Source organism: Phyllostomus hastatus, unplaced genomic scaffold (genome assembly GCF_019186645.2).
Source record: "Phyllostomus hastatus isolate PE091 unplaced genomic scaffold, TTU_PhHast_1.1 phas_contig_16, whole genome shotgun sequence".
Taxonomy (NCBI): Eukaryota; Metazoa; Chordata; class Mammalia; order Chiroptera; family Phyllostomidae; genus Phyllostomus; species Phyllostomus hastatus.
Genome location: NW_025333643.1, coordinates 19,204,284 through 19,229,460, shown reverse-complemented (window position 1 = coordinate 19,229,460; position 25,177 = coordinate 19,204,284). Strand labels below are relative to the sequence as shown.

The following is a 25,177-nucleotide window of genomic DNA, read 5'->3' as shown; positions in this document are numbered from 1 at the left end:
GAGCAATTTTGAGCATGAACCTACCCAGAAGAATCCAAACCAAGATTTGGAGACAAAACTCATTAAGTTGTGATGATATCATCTGAGTGCTGAGTACAGCCTTACCTGAAGCTGGATCTACCTCCAGTACATTTTTAAATCAATAAATTATTTTTACTGTTTAAGGCAGTTCAAGTTAGATTTTTCTGTCACTTGCAAAATTAGTCAAACTGATTTGGCTTGCTCCTCACTTGGTCAGTTATGGAGCAGAGCTAGAGAGGGCAAATTTATGTTTCAAGTAGGAAACAATTATTTGAGAGAGTAATAAATCCAAAGTATATTCAAGGTACCTGGACAACTTGCAGGCCGGAACAAACAAATAGCATGGCTAAAACATATTGCCTTTATAGCTGAATTCATAAGCAAGGACATAAAAAAAACAGGTCAGTTTTGATACTGAATTGTTTTATATTCTTTTCTAAAGAATATTAATCACATTTTTCATTGCTTCATTAATTTTTTCTAGAAAAAAAGGTATTCTTTTCAAAAGTAGCTAAAGGCTATGTTTGAAACATCTCAAATGAGCTCCCTTTGAATTATTCATCTGAGAAAGTCTCTATTGATATCCAGAAATAGGGTATCTTTCTGTTGCCATAATTGAAAACCAACTAATTGTGTTTTGATGAAAAGAAGAACTGTTTCAACTCAAGCCAGAGCTGAAAAATACTACCCCAGTTTTCTTTCCACAAATCAAATTTGCTGCAAAAAAAACTGGGCAGAGGGGATGCAATATAGAACTACAATAAAACATTTGACTCGTGTTTGCTACACGTTTATGTACTTTTGTTACCTATCAGGGATTTGAACTAGAAGACAGGCAACTATCTACTCAAATAGACTGAACATTTTTCTAGCACAGTACCATCATATCTGGGCAAGGTTCCCTAGAGGTAGATGTTATCATAACCCTAGCTATAAAATGTAAACCTTCTATGTAAATCAATCTCTATTTACTTCTCTCTTCATATTATGTTTTTTCTTTTCAAGGAACGCAAATTTCCCAAGTTTGTATCCAAAGAAATGGAAAACATGTACATCGAAGAGCTGAAGTCATCCGTCAACCTGCTCATGGCCAACTTGGAGAGCATGCCAGTGTCCAAAGGTGGCGAATTCAAGCTTCAGAAACTCAAACGCAGCCACAACGCTTCCATCATCGACATGGGCGAAGAGAGTGAGAACCAACTCTCCAAGTCAGATGTTGTGCTGGTTTTCTCCTTGGAGGTAAAAAGCTCTAAACCTTTGAAAGTTCCTGGGCACAGTAAGCAGCACAATATGATTAGAGGCATCATAGTCATCTTGTTTTTTTCCTTGCACCTCAGGAGCAGTTACTAAAATCACTGCTTGCTGAGCATAGTCAGCGAATCAGCAAGTGACTCCCAAGCTCTAGGAACCTGTACTTTTCTCAAGGAAATGCTCTTAAGAACCACTTACTACATTTAATATTGCATTACTTTACTGTCTTAAAGCAGTGGTCAAGGATTTTGTAAAGACCTATGCAATTTACAAAGTTTAAAATTTGGGCAACCTGTATTGAATTTGTGAGAGAAGTTATAGAGTGTCTTTTCATGATAAGCTATGAATTTTCTTTCCCATTATCTCTCTTGCCAGGCACATGCTGGAGAGCCTGTGCTTGTGGAGCCTTTGTAGTTTATTTCATATCCCAGAGGAAAAGCCCATTTGGGTCAGAATTATGATAGAATGCACAATACGTCAATTAATTTCTCTGTAACTTCTACTCAGATGTTTGTTTTGCATACATACACTCTAAGGAGTGGTTCTGATCTAGCTTCATCAAAATTACCTGGGAAGCTGATTCAGGATACAGATCTCCTTTGGCCCAAATCTCTAGGGGGCGGGAATTTAAAATGGGGCAGTCACTTTGGAAATAGTTTGGTGTTTTTCTTAAAAAGTTAAACATAAAACGACCATCGATTCAGCATCTCCAATTCTTAGATATCTACCCCAGAGAGATGAAAACACATGTCCCAGAGTGAGCTGCTCACAAGTGTTTATAGCAGCATTATTCATAATAGCCAAAAATAGAAACAATCTATACAAGTATCAACTGGTGAAAGGGTAAAATGTTGTACATCCATACCAGGGAATACTGTTCAGCAATTAAAGAAAACAAACTACTAAAAAATACCTTGATTTATTGAACCTCAAACTTATGCTTAGTGAAATAAGCCAGATACAAGTGAACACATATGGTTTGATTACACTGATATGAAATGTCCAGAAAAAGCAAATCTCCAGAAACACAAAGTAATTTAGTGTTTCTGAGGCAGGGGTTGGAAATGGACATGTAGGACCTTATTGGGGGACATTCAAATGTTTCAAACTAATTAATGATGGTGGTTGCACAACTAAGTAAATTTACTAAAATCATTACTTAAACTCTTGAAATGGATTCATTATATAATATGTAATATATTCTCAGTAAAGTTATCAGAAAAAGAAGATGAGTTCTATGGGTGAATGCAGCCCAGGAATGTGCACTGTATTTATTTTTAAAAATTATTTTATTGATTATGCTATTACAGTTTTCCTGATTTTTCTCCCTCTGTCCCCCTCCACCTAGAACCTCTACTCCCTCAGGCAAACTCCACACCATTGTTCATGTCCTTTGGTCATGTGTATAAATTCTCTGGCTACTTCATTTCCTATACTGTACTTTACCTCCCCATGGCTATTCTGTAACTACCTATTTGTACTTCTTAATCCCCTCATCTCTTCACCCATTCCCCACCCCTCCTTCCCATCTGACAATTATCAAAACACTGTCTGTGTCCACGATTCTGTTTCTGTTCTTGTCTACTTAGCTTGTTTTTAAGATTCTGTTGTTCATAGATTTGTATATTTTGCCATTTTATTATTTATAGTTTTGATCTTCTTTTTCTTAAATAAGTCCCCTTAATATTTCATATAATAATGGTTTGCTGATAATGAACTCCATTAGTTTTTCTTGTCTGGGAAGCTCTTTAGCTGCCCTTCCATTATAAATGACATCTTTGCTGGGTAGAGCGATCTTGGCTGTGGGTCCCTGCTTTTCATGACTTTTCATATTTCTTGTCAATCCCTTCTAGCCTGTGAAGTTTCTTTTGAGAAATCAGCTGACTGTCTTATGGGAACTCCCCCCATAAGTAACTAACTTCTTTTCTCTTGCTGCCTTTATGATTCTCTCTTTATATTTAACCTTTGGCATTTCAATTATGATGTGTCTTAGAGTGGGCCTCTTTGCATCCATCATAATTGGGAATCTCTGTGCTTCCTGGGCTTGCATGTCTATTTCCTTCACCAAATTAGGGAATTTGTCTTTCATTATTTTAAAAATAGATCTCCAATTTCTTGCTCTTTCTCTTCTCCTTCTGGCACCCCTATGATGCAAATGTTGGACTTCTTGAAGTTGTCTCAGAGGCTGCTTACAATATCTTCATTTTTTTAATTCCTTTTTCTTTTTGTTGTTCTGATTAGTTGTTGTTTGCTCCCTTATGTTCCATATAATTGATTTGACTCTCAGCTTTATCCACTCTACTGTTATTTCCCTATAAATTGTTATTTCATTTAGTCTATCCTTCATTTCTGACTGAATCTTTTTTATGCTGTTGAGGTCCTCACTAAATTTCTTGAGCATCCTTATAACCCATGTTTTGAAACCCACATCTGATAGATTGCTTATTTCCATTTCATTTAGCTCTTTCTCTGGAGTTTTGATCTGTTCTTTCATTTGGGCTATGTTTCTTTGTCTCCTCATTTTGGCAGCCTCCTTGTGTTTGTTTCTATGTATTAAGTAGAGCTATTTTGACTCCATGTCTTGGTAGTATGGCCTAATGCAGTAGGTGTCCTATAAGGTCCAGTCACCTCCCCTATCACCCAAGCTGGGTACTTGAAATGCACCCTTTGTGTGGGCTGAGTACACTCTCCTCTTGTAGTTGAGACTTGAGTGCTGTTGGCAGATCAATGGGAGGGATTTACCTAGGTCAGTCAAGCAGCAAGGATTAGCTGTGACCACTGACCACCAACTTCTGCCCTCCATGGAGGATCAACTGTGCAGGGGCAGTGTGGTGGTTTTCCAACAGGGTCTGTAGCTGTCTAGTGGATGTGCTGGCCCTAGGGTTTCCTAGGTGATGCAGGCCAAGGTCAGCCGCCACCTGTGTTTTGCCTGGAGCCACCCTGCCTGAGCTATAGAACAATTGGAGATGGCTGCTACTTGTGCTGGGCTTGGAGATCCTCAGTCAAAGTCAAGCTGTGAATCTAGGCTGGCTGCTGCTAGTTGCAGACCTGGGGCTCACTAAAGCCACCTGTTACTTGTTAGAAAGGATTTAGAAAGCTGTGAAACATGAGCCAAGACCAGTCATCTATCCAGAAAAGCAGCTTGGGTGGGCCTGTAAGTTGGGTGGGCTGGAGTCTCTGGGGATCTCCAAGGAGGGTCAAATAATGGTAACCTTGTTGATGGAGTCTCAGATATGGCACCAGTTTGCTGACTCTGTAGGAATAGAGTTTAGAAAAGGGACAAAGGCCTCTGCTTGCCTTGATACCAGACACTTCAGTTTGTCATTGTATAACACTGGTGCCTTACAAGCTGCTACGTTTGTGCTGGAGCTCAGAGGAAGTGAGTCTGAGGAGGCGAGTCCATGTGTGTGTTCTTTAAGAGGAGCTGCTTGGGGATCCAGAAGTTTCTTTCCTCGACTCAACCCCTGCTGTTTTTTTGTAGCCAGAAGTTGTAGGGATTTATCTTCCTGACACTAGAACCCTGGGCTAGTGGTCCTGGTGTGGGGCTGGGACTCTTTGCTCCCAAGATATCCCTCCTGAATTTTTATCCACCACATGTAGGTAGGGGACTAGCTTGTTCTGCATCTGTGCTTCTCCTATCTGTCTGGATGGGTATGGTTTCTGTAATTTCATAGCTCTCAGACTTCTATTCAACTCAATCTGACAGTTCTGAGTGATGGCTGTTCTTCATTTTGGTTGTAATTTTGATGTGGTTTTGTGAATAGGCAAGCCATGTCTGCCTATGCTGCCATCTTGACTGAAAGTCCCAGGAATGTGCATTTTAATGAGTTATCCAGGTATTTCTTATACATTCCCAAGTTTGAGAACCATTGGTAATTTATTTAAGCTCAATACCCACCAAGGATTTTATGATGGCCCTACATTTGGGGAGACCAAAAGAATAGATTAAATTTCTATAGATGTAATTAGAATTTGTAAAAACTGAATTAATTTTCTAGAACATCATTAAGGCTTACTGTGAATTAACCACAGGTAATTTGTTCATGCTCATTTTGGGTTGAGATAGCCACATTACAATATTTTCAACATGTATTTTGCAGTTGAAAGAAATAGTATTCAATTAAATACAGAGCATGTGGTGTGTGAAAAAATCATCAGTGCAATTTCACAGAAACTTTCTTTTTTTAATACTGCTACCTGAGGCACTGAATGCTTTTTCTTACATTTCTTTGAATATGATTATTGCCAATTAGAGGTGGCAATTTATTCCCTACTGCCTCTTGTCTTTTACAGAAAGGAGAAAAAAGTAGTTTATTGATTTTCATGAAGCTTTTAAATCTGTAATTTTCTAATTCTTAATTAGTAATCAATATCACACAGCTGATTATATGAAATATTGATGTGAGCAAATGCCCAACCACACTGACATGTATACATGATTCAAACAGGCTTTAACTTGTAAGTTCAAGTAAAGAATAAAATGCCCCAAGGCTCCCAAATACTTTTTAATTCAAACACAAAACTGCACATCACACCAATACTGCCAGCAAACATCATTGTATGTGTATTAGTGAATGTATTTTGGGGAACACAAAGAGAAGAAGAAAGAAGAGGGGGAGAGGCAGTCATCTCATTAAGGAATTGAATTTTTAGGTTGGTACAAGACAGATTTTATGTAATTATAGAACTATCTGCCTGGAAGGGACACCAGAGAGCAGTTAACTACAGCAAGAGAACCAAGGTCCAGGATGCTGAATGGCATGGCCCCATGGGCAGGGGGAGTGCTCCGATGAAAAATAGTAGGTATTTATAGAATGCCACTATACACCGTGTTCTGCCATTATTCACTCAGTGATCCTTACAACCATCTTTTGAGGCATTTGCAGATGTGGAAACAAAGCCTCAAAGAGGTTAAGGAACTTATAATGGAAGAATCATATCTAGGACTTGAACTCAGATCCTTTGAATTCCAAAAAGTGTGTTCTTTTTCTTGTTCCTCCCATTTCTTCTCATTTCTACAGTTCTTCCCAGTATAAAAGTTTGTCAATTATATATATCACTTGGTTCTCACACAACAGCCACAGTGAGAGATAGGACTCATATCCCCACTTTACAGATGAGAAAACTGAGGCTCAGGAGTTTGAAAAGAAAAGTGGAATGGCATCAAGGGCAAGTCATTTGCCCAACATGTCATGACAAGTACAATGGTTCTCAAAGTATGACTCCAGGATCAGCAGCATCACATTAGCTTACCAGGAAAATTGTTAAAAATAAAAAGCCTTGGGCCTCACCCAAGACCTACTTACCAGAAACTGGTTGTGGAGTCCAGCAGCCTCTGGTTTAACAAGCCCTGCCAGTGATTTTCATTCACACTAAGTTTGAGAACCACTGGGCTATTTAGCAGCAAAACTGTGACTTGTGAATCCTGGTTTAGTGCCATCCCCATTGTACTTTCTTGAATCAAGCCCATTAAAGAAGTATACATTTTTGCACACCCATATCCTTTCCTTTTGTAATGGGATTACCTTTTATAGAGTATAATTGATTTTTTAATATATATTACTCATTATAGATTCCTGATGCATGTTGTTTGTTTCAGATTCTTAAGTGTTTTCTTATTGATTATACTATTAGTTTTCCCAGTTTTTCCTCCTTTCTCCCCTCTCTGCCCTGCCCCACAACCCTCCAGCATCCCCCCGCTTAGTTCATGTCCATGTCCATGGGTTGTGCATATAAGTTCTTTGAGTCCTCTGTTTCCTATACAATTTTTTATCTCTCCCTGTCTATTTTATGCCTACTAATTATGCTTCTTCTTCACTGTACTTTCACCCCCACTATTCCTTCCTTCCCTCTCACCACTGAAATCCCTCCATGTGATACCCATTTCTCTGATTCTGTTCCTGTTCTGGTTGCTTGCTTAGTTTTTGTTTTCATTGTTTTTCTTTTCTTTTAGGTTCATTTGTTGATAGTTGTTTGTTGTCATTTTACTGTTCATAGTTTTTATCTGCCTTTTCTTAGATAAGGTTCTTTAACATTTCATATAATAAAGGCTTGGTGATGACGAACTCCTTTAACTTGACCGTATCCTGGAAGCACATTATGTACCCTTCCATTCTAAATGATAGCTTTGCTGGATAGAGTAATCTTGGATGTAAGTCCTTGCCTTTCATGACTTCAAATACTTCTTTCCAGCCACTTCTTGCCTGCAAGGTTTCTTTGAGAAATCAACTGATAGTCTTATGGGCACTCTTTTGTAGGTAACTTTCTCCTTTCCTCTTGCTTCTTTTAGGATTCTCTCTTTATATTTAATCTTGGGTAATGTAATTATGATGAGCCTTGGTGTGTTCCTTCTTGGGTCCAACTTCTTTGGGACTCTCTGGCTTCCTGTTTCAGATTCTTAAATCAGTGTCTCTGCCTTTACCTCATTCTCCTCCCCTATCTCTGATAAGTGATGGGGCATCCCAGTGAATATGAGAATAATAGCAGGGGATTGACTGGAGTCTGAAGGTAGAAATGGGAAACACCAAGAGTAGTAAAAGACATGTCTTGGTCCACCAAGAGTATGCAGCTACAGACACATTTTTGTTTTGATCCCACAATGTTGGACTGCACAGTTTGTGTATTTTACTCCTTCCTTTTTGGATTATTATCAAAATTTCAAAATCAGATTTCTGACTTTGATTCTGATTCATATTTCTGTTTTTCTGGTAAAAGGAAAAATTAGAGTATCTGGCACCAGTGAGCCAAGGAAAAACAAAGAAACAATGGGCTGTAACTGAGTATCAACTGCTCCATTTAAATGGATGTTGCTCTCCAGTTTGCCAACATCCCCACTACTGCCTATGGTAGGGGTGTTAAACTCATTTTCACCAAGGGCAACGTCAGCTTCTCGGTTGCCTTCAAAGGGCCTAATGTAGAGCTCCTTGCCTCTAGTTAAGGAATAGTTACATTTATACAGTCCTAAAATTACATTCCGCCTTTTGAAGGCAACTGCGAGGCTGATGTTGTCCCCAGTGAAAATGAGTTTGACACCTCTGCTGCCTGTGGTCTTTGACTCTAATACTGAATGATACTTGTCCATTATGTTAGCACTTACATCATCACTTACCTTATTATAAAGGGAAATGTGAACTCATTTACATTGCCTCTGCTGAGTGCTGAATTAAAAGCTAGATTATTTTTAAAGAAATAGGAGAGAGCCCTGGCCAGTGTGGCTCAGTTGGTAGGAGTGTCATCCCATACACCAAACAGTTGTGGGTTCAATTCCCACTCAGGGCACATACTTAGGTTGTGGGTTCAGTCCCTGGTTGAGGCATGTATGGGAGGCAACCAGTCAATGTTTTTCTCACACATCAATGTTTCTTTCTCTTTCTTCTCCTCTCTTTAAAATTAATAAACATATCTTTTAAAAACTTCTATATTAAAAAAAAGAGAGAGAGAAAGCCATAGGAGAGAGCCGATTTCTTTGCAGAAATGAAAACTGGTCCTGTGACTAACAGAAAAGAGTAGCCCATTTTACATTATATGGCTCCTATGAGGATATGAATTAGTGAGTCTTGTCTTTCCATCGGGGAGGCAATGAGCTATGCTGTAAAAATTACATCTTCATGCTAGACTGGTCCCAGCATGACTGGTAGAAACCTAATAGAAGCTATCAGGTACTTGTTGGCTCTTTTGTAATTCCTTGTCTTTCATATAGTTTCCTGTAGATGATTCTGCCCATATGCTTTGGCAATAACCCCCACTGTGTGTGATTGTTTCCAGGTGGTGATCATGGAAGTCCAAGGCCTCAAATCCTTGGCTCCCAATCGCATTGTGTACTGCACGATGGAGGTGGAAGGGGGAGAAAAACTACAGACAGACCAGGCTGAGGCCTCTAAACCCACGTAAGTTTTGTTTCTCCACCCTTCATTGTCCACAAGGTTGTGCTCATGGGCTCCATTTTGGCTAACTCCAAGTGAAAGGTCTGATCTCCCTGGAAAGTTCTAGAAGGCACATACTCTGTTTATTTTTCAAACAAGATTACTTGATTATATTTCTATTTGGCAGCCATAACACTTGTTCAAATTCCTTTAAAGCAGAGAATAGAAGGAAATTAAAGAAACAGTTTGTCTTTTGGAGGCTTTATGTATTTACCTTAGAGAGTTGTGCAAGAGAGTCTGATATAAATTTGTTTTATTATATTTTCTAAATAATATTTGGTTTATTATATAAACAACTATTTTCAAAATCTTTATGTGCCACAGTTACAAATATATTAACAAAGCAGTCTGTTACATTAGACCCAATCCAGTACCTTATTCCTTAGGTCAGTAGGTATCTGTCCAATGCTCACTGTGTGTGTGCAAGGTACTGTTGCACAGTATGAAGGAAAATAGTCACTGTTATGGTTCTATAGACCTTACATCTGAGTGTGGGCATCAGAAAAGTAATCGCACAAATACATGAGTATAACTACAAATAGTTATTAATGCTGAGGAGGAAAGAGTACGTTGAGAGGAGATAGCAGGGGGACCTGAACAAGCTTGTGGGGACAGAATCAGAGTTAGTTTTCTTTAGGAGTTTTAACACATTTGGACTAATATTATAAGAGGGGACCCAAAAAAAGAATTTATTTATGAAATATTTTGTATTTATTCTTACATGTTTAAACTTCAGTCACCTTCAAAGTACTCTACATTTGATATAATACACTTATCAAGAGGGTTTTTCCACTGCTCAAAACAGTTTTTGAACTCATCAATTCTGATGCTTTTTAATGCTTCTGTCATTTTTTGTTTCACCTCTTCCACATCAGCAAAACATTTCCCTTTAAGGACTTTTTCCATGTAGAGAAACAGAAAAGAAGAAGTTGTTTGGAGCAAGATGAGGTGAATAGGGAGCATTGAGCACAGAAGTCATGATGTTTTTCATCAAAAATTGCTAAGCACTCAGTGCAGTGTAGACAGGTGCACTCATAATTCACCCATCATAAAATGGGCAAACAGGTTGAAAGAGTCTTCTAAAAAATTCACAAAAGCCAAATTCAGCCTCTCACAACAATGCCAACTGGTACACTGATACAGATGGGTTCCTAGAACACTCACCTAGCAGAGGAAGCCTGAAGGTGAAGGGGAGGGCCCATCCTCCAGAAGATAATTCCAGTTTTTATTTGGGTCCCCCCTCATATACAAGTTTAGAAAGGGTAGTAGAAGTGGAGAGAAGGCTCCAGGCAGCATCAGCTTATGCAACGGCCCTGTGACCAGGAGGAATTGAAAGAAGGCTGGTAGGACTGGAGGTCAAATAATAAGGTATAAATATGCTGCCAGTGAGAAGGGGACACACTGTGAGGGACTAGAAGAAGCTAGCATGGAGATAGATGATTAGACATGTGTTTTGAAAAGATCACTCTGGCTGCACTGGAGGGGGCCAGAGTCAAAGCAGGAAACCAGTTAGTGGCCTATTGCAATGGTTCACAGGGGTGTTGATAAATTCATTTGGGTCAATAGATCCTTGGGCCTCAAGGATTCTTGAGAAATCACCTCTCTCTTCTCTCCCTATCTAGTGACTCTCTCTCTCTTTCTTTTCTATCTCAACTAAGCCATCTTAGACTAATAAGAATCTTTTTTTACTATTGTTAATTCCATAAGAAAGTCATAGAAAGGGTAACTCCAAACAGCACCTCACTGCCTCTCATCCCCCACAGCATTATGAGCTATTTAGCAGAACTTATCATGATGTTCAAACAAAGCAGTTCAAAGAAAGCAGCAAATCTTTCCCAAACTGGAGAAAACATGAGGATATTGTGTGCCTTCAAGTGATTCTCTACATGAATAGGCAAAGGCCTCGGAAATTCAGAAGCTGGGTGAAATTAATGAGCATCCACAGGAGGAAATGGAAACCAGTGCAGCTTGTCACACATCACTTTTCCTCCATTTTTAAACTTAGTTTCAAACCATAAATGAATGTGGTTTCTTTTTTATTATTGTTAATTAAATCTAAAAATTTTCCCCAACTCTCACCATGGCCTGATCACTATCAATTCTACTATATTATGCTGCATTATTTTTATGTGCTTTTTTAAAAAATGTGCCATGTAGGGAGAAGAAAAACCTATTTGGTATTTCTGACAATCTTTTAAGATGTTGGTCCCGATATGTTGTCACAAGTTAGGTAAGGAAGGAAAAGACTCTTGATTTTTCTAACAGGCTGTTGCTTTACATGTGCTATTTTAACTGAAAATGTAATTCATACCATTTTATTGGGCTTAACGGTTTCAGTTGCCAGGGTAAATGATGAGCTGAATTTCATGTGCTTGTAAATGTTTGAAACAGAGTTTCAAATTACAAATAAATATGGAATACTTAGATTTACCTACTTTAAATATTCATATCCACATATATATTCACTCATATCCATATATGTACAGGATTATGTCCATATAAGTAAATATCTCACACTGAAATATTTTGCTTTTCTAGCTAGAGTATAATTTTTTATTTCTTTTCAATCAATGAGTAGGTATTATCAAAACCCCATTGAGGGTAGGTTGACTGGTTAGTTGGTTGGCTATTTCACTGGTTGTTCCTTTTAATACAGTAGGAATGCAAGTTTCATGACTAGCATAAAGTCAAATCAATTGGCAGTGGCAACCTAGAGTGTTGTGTTGAGAAGGATTCTGAAACCAAATCCGTATTCAGAGGAAAAGAGTGCCATGATCAACTTACAATGTCTGTTATTGCAATGAAGAGGGTATGATTGCCCTGTATTTGCCATTTCCATATTTTCCTAAAGAAATATACCCAGAGTGTGCAATCTACTAATGCTCTTTCTTCTTCCTGTCCTTTCCTTTATCCTTTCTATATAAATTTTCCTTATAACCATTACTGGTCTTTCATTTAAATCCACTGTTCTTTCCTGATTCTCTGCTTTACATTTTGCCTTGTCACCATTAAGTTCTGGTAGTTTTCCTCTGCCACCAGTTTATTTGGTAGGATAAATGAGCTGGTTTGTGCATGCATATTTTCTTCCTCCCTTGTTTGGACTAACTCAGAATCTTCTCCATCATTTCTTTCTCTTTTTTTTTGGAGCTTACATTTCTTCTCTTTCCTCTTCTTCTACTTATAGTTTCTCCAATTCAGCTGTCATCTCTGCTACTTGATTTTGATTATCCCAAAAAGTATCCTTTTGAGGGTTATCATTCATTTGTCCTAATAACTCTACTTTCCTCACCTGATAAGTTTAGTCTTTTCTTGCCCTATTTGTCTTCTGAATCTTGTCTTGGACTCTTCTTACAGCCAGCTGATGCCATACTTTATTTATACATTCTAAAATGAAAATTCCACTCAAGGCTGTTTTATTTATTACTTATAAATTCTATTGATGCTGCTACCAAGTATTTCACCCAATAACTGGAACATGAACACCTTAGCTTTTGTCTTTTTTTTCAAGTACAGCCACAAATGCAGGAGTGCATTGGATAATAACCCACTTTGTCCAAGAATATGCTTTTAAAACTTTAATGTGTAGAATACTCTAAGAAAAATAAGGGTAGGGAGTGTGGAAAGATACCAGCCAGCAGTATCCATCTTGGCTGCAGATGTTCATCAAAACATGCTTAAAACATACACAGAGACAGCCAGGTCCTGTAGGGGAATAGGAACAGCAGGGCCACTCCTCACATGGGGAGCACCTTGGCCACCCTCTCTCCTGGAGGGCGCCGCTTGGCCACCCTCTCTCTGGTGGGGAGAACACGCCCTTCCCTCTCTGGAGAGGCTTTTTATGGGTTTCATTTGCATAGGGATTCAGGTAAAGCTCCTTAAACATTGCCAGGAAGTAAGGATCAAACAATAGATAGCAAGAAAGTCTGAGGGCCTATTTTGAGTCAGGGTCAAAGAGCTGTAAAACTTTAAAAAATAAACTTACTTCTTTCTTAGACCCTTATCATTCAACTGAGAGCATTCTAAACAAAGCAGGTTTCACAGGATCTTACATATTCTTTCTTAGGCCTGATCAACTGGGGAACCCACCTTTTTCAGCACAGAGCTGCACCACCCTGTCATTGTTTCAGGCTTAGGTGGAGCAAGGGAAGTAAGGCAGCCAAGGGATAAGGAGATTTTCTCCCAGACATGAGGACTCAGGCTATTTCAAAGCCGAGGAGCGAGGGTCCATCACCCTCTTTTGCTGTAGCCCCCAAAGTCCTTTCTTGGTGGCCTCCCATGTGATCGTGCCTGTCTTAGATCGTTTCCCCCTTGGGGAATCTTACCCGTCATTGGCTAACTGACCAAGCATTGGGGTTCAGTTATAAATGAAGCAGCAAAAGCAGCGCTCCTGCCGGGGAAATAAGCTTTTGTCTCCTTGCTGGCTTACAGTCCAAGGCCACTCCCTCAGCCTTAGCCTTGGCGGGGTTACAGCTTCTGATACCAGACAGGGAAGTTCCCAACAAGGGATAGTGGAACCTTGGTCAAGTAAAGCTGGAAATATAAGACATTACATTGACCTCTCTTTTTGAGTTTTTCACAGTATATGCTGTTATTTTAAAGGCTTTGGAGATTCCCAACAGTAAATAAATTTATTTATCCCTAAGTTTCCAATCTTGTGTTAATTAACACCTATTAGCATTCATTGGAAATGCTGGTTTATACTGTACAAACACAGTAATGGAGGTTTGAAACTTTCCCTCACCTCCTTTATCAATGTCATCTCTTCACTTAGAACAAGAGCCCTGTCTGGCATTGTCATTTTGGATCAGTTGCCTATAAGAATGCTGTGTTCCTGAGTTAAATATACTTTTTGTTTGGAAAATTGCTGTGTGTGATATGTGTATGTGTAGCCCCGGACTCATCCTTCATGTTATCAATTTCCTTACAACATGTTCATTATTTTCAAGCAGATTATACACCCTCTCCTGGGTTTTTAGTGTGGAAAGCCAGGAGAATATATGATCAAATGTTTTCAAGATTTATATTTATTTTAAACAATATTGCCTACATTTGCAACACATTTTTTTCTGCCTCTTAAAAGAAACCAGTGGAGGTGTAAGCTAAAGCAATTTTTAGGTGAGCAATCTCAGGAAAGCATGACAATGAAGGGAAATACTTGTGGGTTAAAGAACCCAGATAGTTTTGTCCAGCTCCTTTGAAATAGAGCAGAGGACTTTTCTTGCCACGAGGCAGTGTTTTTCAAATGGCAGTACACTCACCTCTGCTGATAAGAGATTATATTAGGTATTACCAAGACACAACATTGAGTAACACCAGACCATGTGATAAGAAAGTCACTCCTTTTCCATTTCTTTTCAGTTCTTCTGACCAAGTCAAGAAGAATGTTTTGCTTTGGTTCCAGTAAACCTTGAACACCTCCACAGATCTCAGATTCAAAACCTTCTACAGGCAACAGCCTCCAGGCAGAATTTGATAGCATTGTTTAAATCTCGTTTGACCAAAAAAAGTTTTCTGTGTAATGGTCATAGGATACTCTTGGAAAGAGAATATCTTTCCTGAATGGCTCCTGTGAAATTTAGATAAAAGGAATGATATGAAGGGCTGGCACTTGCATTCTCTCAACAAGTGTACATGGAATGCTCTACTTGTTTCCAGCTAAGGCTGGGGCTACAGCCATGAATAATGTAGGTAAAGCCTTGGCCTCATGGAGAGTACACTCTAATACTGGACACAGGCAATAATAAGTGAACAAGTAAGTATAAAGGATAATAACAGACTATAGTTTGTGTTACCTCCCATCATGGCTGGTGTTGCCCCTGTGTCTACTGCAGCAGTGATATGAGGTTTCCTTTTTAAACAAATATATTAACATTTAAAAAGTGAGTTAATTTAAATAAAATACATTAAGTAAGTAATAGCACAGATGATACACAAATATGATTTTTAAAAATCATGAAAGTTAATCTTTTGTCTTTTGCCATGAAAATGGGCATGGCCAAAATTGGGAAGATAGTATATAAATTACTTGGGGAAAATTGATGCAAGAAAACCTGTCTCTCTCAGTAGATTTGTACAGTGTAATTTAACCTCTAAAGAAAGCATGCCCTGAGGATTAAATACCAGAGAAAGTAAATAATTCTGCTAAAGAGAAAGGCAGTTTGAGTTAGCAGCCCAATATTGTGCTGACTTATCGGAAATTATATTCTTCTAAACTGAAACCAAGAATGCCATTTGGCATCTGATTATGTAACAATTTCACTTCCTGACAACCCATGGGCTTCGTGATGTATGGATCTCATTATTGTCAGGAATTCAGAAATACAATCAAACTATCTCCTACCACTTTCCAAAAATAAAATACCTTAACTGGTAAATCTTGCTATAGTCCTAGCATTTTCTAATGGCACCTTTTCTGATGAGACCATATTTTAAAAAAGAGCAAAAACACAGTTACATTCTATAACATTTTTGTTCTATGAAATATATTATTTGTCCTAATGGTACAACTCAGAATGGTCTCAGCTTACTAACCAAATTATTCATAGAAATGTAGTTCCATTAAATCTCCCCTACACTAAGTCAAAGTCAGAAAAAGGAAGCTGTAGCCTTTAATCCTTGCCTCATGTATCATCCTCTTAGTAGTACTTCCTTTCCCAATATAATGAAAAAGTTTTCTGTGTGCAGATTCTTGTGACACTTTAAATGGAAACAGAATATCTTTCCTGAATGTCTCCTTTAAAATTTACATGTAAAGAATGATATGAAGGGCTGGTGCTTTCATTCTCTCAGCAAGTATTCATGGAATGCTCTACTTGTTTCCAACTAAGGCTGAGCCTATAGCCAATGAATAACATAGATCCAGCCTTGACCTCATGGAGTGTACTCTAGTAAAGGACATAGGCAATAACAAATAAACAAGTAAGTATAAAGAATAATAGCAGGTTGTATTTTTGTTCTCAAAGAAATGAAAAGGCTGCTACACTAAAAGGCAATGGACATGTAGGGTGCTCTATTGGCCAAGGAAACCAACTCATAGACAACGTGTGACTTGATACCTGAAGGATAAGATGGAATCAGCCATTAGAAGAGCTAGGAAAAGCATTTTAGGTACAGTAGGTGTAAAGGCTTTGTGGTATGAAGGGACCAGAAAGGAGAACAATGTGACTAGAGTTTATAGTCAGTGAGGAGAAGCATGCTACAGGAGGAGTCTAAAGAGCAAAGCAGGGACAGACAGTCAGGACTTATAGGCTACATAAACAATTTGAAATTCATTCCAAGACCATGGAGAAAAGCCACTGGAGGATTTTAAACCAGGGATGGTATGACTGGATTTCCATCTATAAGCCTGGAGCATCTTTAAGGACCAAAGTAAACTTGGAACAATAGGCATATTGGTCAACAAACATGGAACACATACTATTTGCTGGGCATTAGCATTAGAGTGAGGAGTAATGCAGACATAGCCCTTGACATTACAGTACAATGGAGAAAAGCTGGCTGGAAATATTCCAAGTGCCGGGGCACAGGGTAATAAATTCTCCAGGAGCCACTATAGCTTTTAAGAACTGCAAAAGGTACCACATGGGAAAAGGGCCTCCTCAGAATCAGCTCCTTTCTGTCCACATTTCTCAAAACTCCATGCTGAAGGTCATAGTCCAGGAGACATTCACGTAGTACTCAGTGGAAGCTTATATATAATTTCTCTTGTATTTCTTTTCTAAGAAAAATGCTTAGCTTCTTTCAGAGTTAATTAAATCATAAATGGTAAAGGCCAGCACTGACCTAGAAATTCAATTTTGCTAGGCTCCCTGAAGATATGTAGGTTAGGAAGAAGCAAAATTATAATCACAGTTTGGGATGCTTAGAGACTGTCCTGCCTCCCAGACCAGAAAGCTGGGTCCAAAAGCCACAACTTTTATTGAAAACTAGTTTGTGTTTGCTCATGAGCTGGAGGGTGAAAGTATGGTGGCTAGTAAAACAGTGAGCAATGGGGTAGACATAGGAAAGGAACAGGTTCTAGAGAACAAGATTTGCAATAGGAACTTCTAGTGCTGCATCCGACTCCATGTAAATTTACCTGTGTCTCACATTGGTCATCATGCTTTCCAGCATCACCATATTGCCAAGATGTGGTATCCAAGATCCCTTCTCCTTCAACAATCCTATAGTTCTTTTTCATCCAGCTGATCCAGAGAAGGTTCATAATGGCAGATCTGAAGGCAGAGTTTTCAGGAATTGCAAATAACTTTCAGTTGGTGAAATTTCTAAAATTGGCAGGAAGAGTTCCAGAATTGGATAATCATGTGGTGGCTGGAGTTTGACACTTAGACCATAAAGCTCCATCTAAATGTGAGAAATCCTTGAAAGTTCTGATTTCGTTAGTCGTCCAATGTTAGGTAGGCATAACACAGGGATGTCTTTTTTTAATGGCTCTCCAAGAACTAACTGATACTAGGTCCACTGCCTTTCTGCTTTAGCTCTTGAATACCTTGCCTGACTTCCCTTGCCCATTATAACTAATACTGAGTAATCTGAGAACCGATCTTATCACACATCACTGTTCAGTGAAAATCCAATTCATTTCTCCCCAAGTGTGAAAAACCACTCTACTTATTACTTAGCGATCAGGGAAAATCTGGAAAGGAGGGTGATATAGTTACTTACCTGTAATAATGGGATGCAGCCCAGAAACTCCACACTCTCACTAATAAGAAAATAGGAAGGCTTGGATTACATTCATCAGTACATGGAAACGGTCTGGCATCATGGACTAAAGCCTGGAATAGGAAAGCACAGCACTGGGTCCATGTCTCAGCTATGTGACCTTGGGCATGTTGCTTAACTATTTGTGCCACATTTTCTACATTCTTGTGAAAATTAAATTAATTAACATATCTAAAATACCTAAAACAGTGCTTGTCACATACTAATTGTGTTAGCGATTATTACCATGGCTTTATTCTTGTTTGGAGGGAGAAGGGGAAGATGGAAAAGAAAAAGTGAACTTGGTCTAAAATAGTGATCACTAACATTGATTCAACACTTTGGGCCAAGTGCTGTATGAAATATTTCATAGTCAATGTCTTATTTAATGCCCTACCAAAACCTCTAAGATAGGTACTGTTGTTATTCCCATTTTACTGAGGTTCAGAGAGGGTAAGTGATTTGGTCAAAGTTGCACAGATAATAAATAGCTGAGCCGGAAGTCAAACCCAAAGCCTACACTTTTAACTGACCCTGCCACCCTATATTTCTGAAAGAAATCACACCACTAAAAGAAGTTCATTTGATTACCATTGACTATTCAGCAAAACTGTCTAATGGGGCTCATTTTCTTTCCATAAATTCAGTTCCTTTGTGGGTTAAATCACTGGCCATATTTAAATGGAGAAATGTGCTGTCATACATTAGGACTAGCACAGATGTTCTATCTCAATGCAGACACTCAGCTCAGCAGGCATCATTCAACCCATATCCAGCAGCACTGTTAAATGCTACATAGGTGAGTCTGCAAAGATGAGCCAGAGGTGGCCCCTGCCCTCAACGTGCTAACAAAATTCTGGGAGAGCCACCAATGACAGTGATCATCACCCTTCTTCATGCAAATCAGCACCAATAACAATTGCCCCAACTATTTATTGAAATCTAGGTGCTAGGCACTGAGCTGGCTGGTACTCTATGGTTCTGCCTAACAGACCTAGTCCAAATCCCAGTTCTAGCACTTGCCAGCTGGGTGACCTCAAGCAAATGGATTCTCCTCATTGAGCTTCAGTTTCCTCACATTTGAAAAGAAGACAATAATATAACCAGCCCTGTGGTACTGATGTTGAAAAATGATATGATCCATGCTAAGGGCAGAGTTCAATGAACAGCATATCATAACCTCTCAAGAAATATTATTAATAGCCAAAAATCCACTATAATCTCACCAAAGCCTACATGGTACTCTTAAGAAATAGATAACAATTATCCCTCTCTTTACATATAAAGAAAAAGCTCAGAGAAGCTAGGAAGTCTGCCCTAAAATCCTACAACTCCTCAAACCCAGGCTTTATGACTCCAACCACATGGGGGGCAAATCGTCAAGTTTGCCTGATGGTAAAGGACACTACTGCCAAAAGGCTGGAGGACAGACCCTCAGGGTGGGCTGGCATCCACTGGGTGATAAGAGAGCAGGAATGGAAAAGGGCAGTGTCCTCCCTGAGCATTCATCCAGAGTCACAATACACACAGCATCCAGTCCCCCCACAGCCAGCATCTCCACAAACCCATTCTTTCAACTTCTTCTGGGTCAGAGCCTTTGTTCAAAAGAGGTTAGAGCACTACTGAGATAATACTTCCTATGTGTTGGTAAGTGCCTTATTTGTTTTTAGCAAAACCCCCTGTGTTGTGATATAGAGCTCAATTCACTGCAGGGAGACAAGTGAGTATGGGGCCTCCAGGGAAGACAGATGCTCTTCTTGGCATAAGACCAATCATCAGGGTATTTGGAAATTTCTGGAACTCTGGTGCTTAAATTCTGGAGTCCTTCAAAATCCCCCAGGGTTCCTTTGTAAAGACTTAAAAGCTCCCCCCACCATAGTTTCTGGTTCAGAGTGTTTAGGGTAGAGCAGTTATTTCAGGGAGGCTTTTATAGCTTGGACCTGGTTGGAAACATGTTAGTGATTCTATGGAAGATAAGGTTTAGCATAAGTATCAGAGCAAAGGCTTTGGGTGACAAAACCCCTAGTTTAGATCCCAGTTTTGTCAATGACATTGTTACATTGGGTAAGTTACTGAATCTTTCAGAACCTCAGTTTCTTCATGAAGGATACATACAGGTTTGTTGATGAGGATTCACATTTAATTGTATATGCAAAACACCTGGCACAAATGTAAGCTCTGTTACTCTTTTCTTTATAATTATTATTGCCATCAGTGGAGCCCAAGTAAAAAGGAAAACAGTCTTGGCCATCAAAGTCAGGTGGTATGAACTAAAGAAGCTTAAGATATTTGATCTCTCAATTAGATGCTCTTTAACAGTTTCCCATGGAATGTGTTCATTTATATGTAGATTTCTCACTTGTACTTGGAAAAATTAGCCTGGTACATGTATTAGAAGGCCAGTTATCCAATTTGAGCCAATTATACTTAATTGACTCAAAGCAAGCCTTAATGGCTAATGGTAAAAGGCTCTGGGGAAAGCTAAAAATGAGGCACATGCTATGGAATACTACTCAACAAGAAGAAAAGATGAAATACTGCCATTTGCCCCATTGATGGACCTTAGGACTATTATGCTAAGCAAAATAAGCCAGAAAAGCTGAGAACCATATGATTTCACACATGTGAGATGTAAAACTGAAACTCATAGACATAGGCAACAGTATGGTGGTTACCAGAGGGAAGGGGGTGGGAGGTAGTAAATGGTAAAGGAGCCCAAATATATGGTGACAGAAGATGATTTGACTTTGGGTGATGGGCACACGATACAGTATACCGATTGTGTATCATAGAAATGTACACTTGAAATCTACATAATCTAGCAACCAGTGTGACCCAAACAATTTAATAAATAAATAAAATAAATTAAAGTGTTTATCCCTTTGCATAAAAAATAAAATAAATAAAAAAGAGTCCCATTTGATTGGCTTGGAAACCTCTTTAGGATACACTGATTATAATGATATAATGAGCAGAGATTTCTCCATTTAAATGAATGTTCAATATTTGAAAGAACAGAAATGGCTGAAAAACAGTCACCCCATTATATGAGCTCTTATTGACACCAAACCACTGTTGCTTTTCAAGTAATGAATGAAATACACACACATGCATACACACACCAAGAAATCACTAGGTACCTCACAAATTAAACTAAATCTATATAAATTTGGGGGTATCTTGACATGTTGCCAACAGGCTGTCATGCAATCCAATTAAGGCAGGGTTTTATTGTTTTAAGTTTTGTTCTTTGGTAAATTTACTGAAGAGATAAAAGGAATAAAAAGAGAGTCCTTGTCTACCATTCCTTTACATATCAAGGAGTACAATTGCATTGCGATATCAATGTTTGAGGATTATTAGGGAAAGAGGAATTGGAGTCAGGAACCTCAGTGTCTGAAATCCCAGTCTCCGCCATGTGTTTTCACAGTGTCTTCTCCCTGTGGGTCAAATCATGAAAACAATCTCTACTCCAAGTACAGAACTAGGCGATTTTCTGTTGCATTGAATGTATCAAGGCTTGGGGTCTGGAAAATGCTTCTCTCTCCTTCTCACTTTCCTATTTTAAAGAGACCCCAAACAAAACAAACCTCAAAACCAGCCTATTCTCTAGAAATGGCAACCTGTAGAAGAACTCATTGTGTTCCTTTAGTGATCAGAATTCATCTCAAGAGTCTGCTCCCTCCTGATCCCACAATGCATGTGAATCAGGGTGACAATCAGCTTATGGAGAGAGGAACACAAGGTGCTATTCATCCCATTCATTCAATCGATCTGTCCTCTTTCTCATCTATTGGAGTGGCTTTTATATGTAAACACTCTGCAAGGTGCTAGGGATACAGCAGAAACAAGAAGAAGCAAAAATCCTGCCACTCTGGCACCTACGATCTAATGGGACAGACAAACATTAGATGAGACCATTTTTAAATCACTGTGTAAATGTGCATACAAGTTTGACTTTGGTCTTACAATTCAGTAAAAATTTATTATGCAGCTTTTGTCAACCTTGTCTTTGGAAAGCCTAATATTTCAAAGTCATGTATGGCATCACAGCCAATCAGTGTGACAAATGTCTATAACGCAAGCCAGGTATGTCATTCTTCCTTGTTGTTGACATCTGAGTGTTCATTTTGAAGTACCAGTGAACATTTCAAATGCATTTTGAAGTCATAACCTTTATATGTGCTTTATATGTTAGAATCCTATCAGTCAGTAGAGCTATAAATATATATGTATGCTTCAACATTTTAACACATGTAATAATTGACCATATAAAACTGCTTATTTTATATGAAAAAAAGATTTTCAAACAGTTAAATATGTAGATGGATATTAAAAGAATATAATTTGATAGCTTTAGAATTAATATTATATCCCCTTTGAGCCAAGAAATCTTTATAAAACTTAAATAATAATTCAAGGCAGAAAAATAAAGATTAAGCTACATTAGAATTCTAATCTTTATAGATGCATTTTGTGTAGTAACATCCATCATATTAACCAAAATAAGATAAAGCTTACCTTAATCCATGCCTATCTGAAAGCTTAATAACTTGCTGTAACAGTTAACAGTTCCCTGCACTGCAGAGCTGACCCAAAAATATTTCACTCCTCCACCAACCCTCGAGGCAAAATAAACATCTATTTGCTGTCTATCCTAAATGTGTCCTATAAAGGCACCAGGGGGAAGTTTTTAGCTGATAGTGCTAAGAAATAATTACACTGTAACAGCAAAAGTTTAAATTTTGATTATTAAAATTTTATAATAAAGTTACAATAACTAAATTGTTAATGATTTTATTTGATTCTTGTATTCCAGAAGCTTATTCTATGATGTCGATACTTTAGCCAAATATTTACTTATAACCCTCAGCTCATTTAGCATTCAGCTGACATGTAGGTTCAGGGCTCCTCCAGCTCCACTGTGATTCAGTGGAAACTAATCAAGTTGGAAAGTAGAAACGGTTTTCATTAAGTTGGTCAGAAAGTGTCCCCAAGAAGTGATGATTGAACAAGAAGGAACCAGTCAGGCAGAGCACATGCTGGACAGAGAAAATAGAGAGTTCAGAGACCCTGTGATAAGAAGGAGGCTGGCATGTTTGGGGGCTGGGGCAGAGTGAGAAGATTGAGAGGGGAAGGAGATGGAAAGGAGTCAATGAGGCCAGATCCCAGGGTCTGGAGTCCAAGGTAAGAAGTTTGGATTTTAAGCCCAGGAATAACTTGATGGTATTGTATTTATGTCTTTAAAAAGTCCATCTGGCTATTGTAGTCTGAATGGCTCTACAGGGCCTGAGCAGCCGTGGAAGCTGGGACACCAGCTGGGAGGCTGTTGTTGTCCTATGGCAGATGATAGTGGCTGGCCTTGGCAGGGTAAGGGGAGTGAAAGAATCAAGTTCAAAATACACTGGGACCTAGAGCCAAGGCTCTCCTTATTTCCATTTCCTACTCTTTTCCAAAGAGATTACTATGCCCTCTGGAGGTTGCGTTCTAAACCTGGACAACATCTGGCCCTTCTCTCATGCGTTTGTGATTGTTTATTACCTCCAAACCTTGCTTTGCACACGCTGCTTGCCAATTTGCAACTTGTAGTTCCAGTGCCTTGGTGAATGACCTTGAGTGAGTTGAAGCCAGCCAGCATCTCTTAAAACCTTGTGGGTAATGGATGTGCAGCTGGGAACTGGGACAGTCAGTTCTTTAGCTGAGTCTTTTATTTCCCGCAAGGATTACTCTACAGCTGTACCAAATTTGTTCTTTCCCCACATTAGCAAAGATGTGTTGTTTTTTTTTACAGACTGTTACATACTGACACTAGGTGACACTGACACCAAACCCCAAAAAAGAAAATTAACACATTCACTTCCCCCTGAAGGTTTCATTTCCTGCTTGTTTTAAAAGTCAGAGTGTATGGTAATGCTTGCTGCTGCTAGAGCGGTATTAATGTGAAAGGATCTCAAGAAATAACCTACAACGGGTCCAATCTCACTGTGCAAGTGAGTGGTTCTCTGTGGGTAATGGAAGTGTTGGGTACTTAAAGTCTTTCATGAGGAAAATGTTTAATTACATTTAAGTAAATCAGGCTTGAGTCCAACTTTGCAATGGAATCTTAGACCCAGGACTTTCCTAACAGATGCAGCAGCTGAAAAATCTGGGTGGGAAATATGTATTTTATGACTATACCTTAAATAATATTTTCTTTTAGTATCCATTTTGTGTCAAGCACTGTGCTTGGTCTTGTTATTGGCTAGCATTTAAAATCAGATTCAATGTTCCTAATAAAAAAGTTGCCAAAAATTGAGAGAAAGTTAAAGAAAAATTAAATGTTACTCATGATCACAATACCTGGCAATAATGATTGTAAATATTTTGGTGTTGTTTTCCAGTTTGCTTTTCTGTATCTCAGAGTGTGTGTACACACTCACCCACAGATATATGCAAGTGATAGATAACCTTTTGTAGAAATCTTTATACTTATCTATAACTGTTTCCTTTGGAGAGATTCCTAGAATCAGTATTATTAGTTCACAACTAGTTATTTCCTTTGTGTTTGTGACTAGAGTGACCAGCTCATTCCAGTTTGTCCAGGATTTTCTGGTTTTAACCCTTAAAGTCCTGTGTCCTATGGCAAACTGGCACAGTTGGTTGTCCTATTTGAGTGACCTCCATCACCCTGAGGGAACGTGTATGGCTGATAGTCACACACTGATTTAGTTGTGGGAAGCCTGTGAGTCCTCAGCTTCCACCATCAGGATGCTGTCTTTGTCTCTGGCAGCCTCAAAGGATTCATTATTGCTTTTAAACTTGAGCCTGGAAGTAAGATACAGCTCTGTTGTTTGTATACAAACAGTAAGCAAGTCATTATGCTCAGACAAAGGTCATTCTGCAGCGTCACTGAGCAATCTCAATTTGCTCTATTTGTCTGGATACATAAAAAGGTTCACAGTTAGAATTATTGTATAAATAGCAGACTGGTACTTCATATAACTAAGCAAACAGATTATACTGTGCTGTTTGTACATTGACGTGAGAACAATTAACATCTTAGTTATATTTAGTTATACTTATTTGTGCAGGATCTTATTTGTGCAGCATCAGGAGAAAACAACGTCATGGATTAAAATATATAGGGAGAGGCTATGAAATTAACACAATTCACTGTAGGATTTTTCTAGTTTGTTTTTTTTTTGCAATAACTAGTAACAATTTAAGTCATTTTCTTAAATTGTTTATTAATCCTTTTCCAGTATCTTTAACCTACCCGGGATCAGGATGCCATGTCCACA

At 38.6% G+C, this 25,177-nt stretch overlaps 1 protein-coding gene across 26 annotated transcripts in view; it reads left to right on the top strand.

Moving 5' to 3' along the window:
* CADPS (calcium dependent secretion activator) overlaps positions 1-25,177 on the top strand; it is a 461,254-nt gene that overhangs the window by 218,255 nt on the left and 217,822 nt on the right. For all 26 annotated transcript variants that reach the window (XM_045832207.1, XM_045832200.1, XM_045832201.1 and 23 more), the window contains exons 5-6: positions 1,027-1,260; positions 9,037-9,158. In XM_045832207.1, the coding sequence (XP_045688163.1) occupies positions 1,027-1,260; positions 9,037-9,158 (356 nt within the window). The remainder of the gene's footprint in view (positions 1-1,026; positions 1,261-9,036; positions 9,159-25,177) is intronic.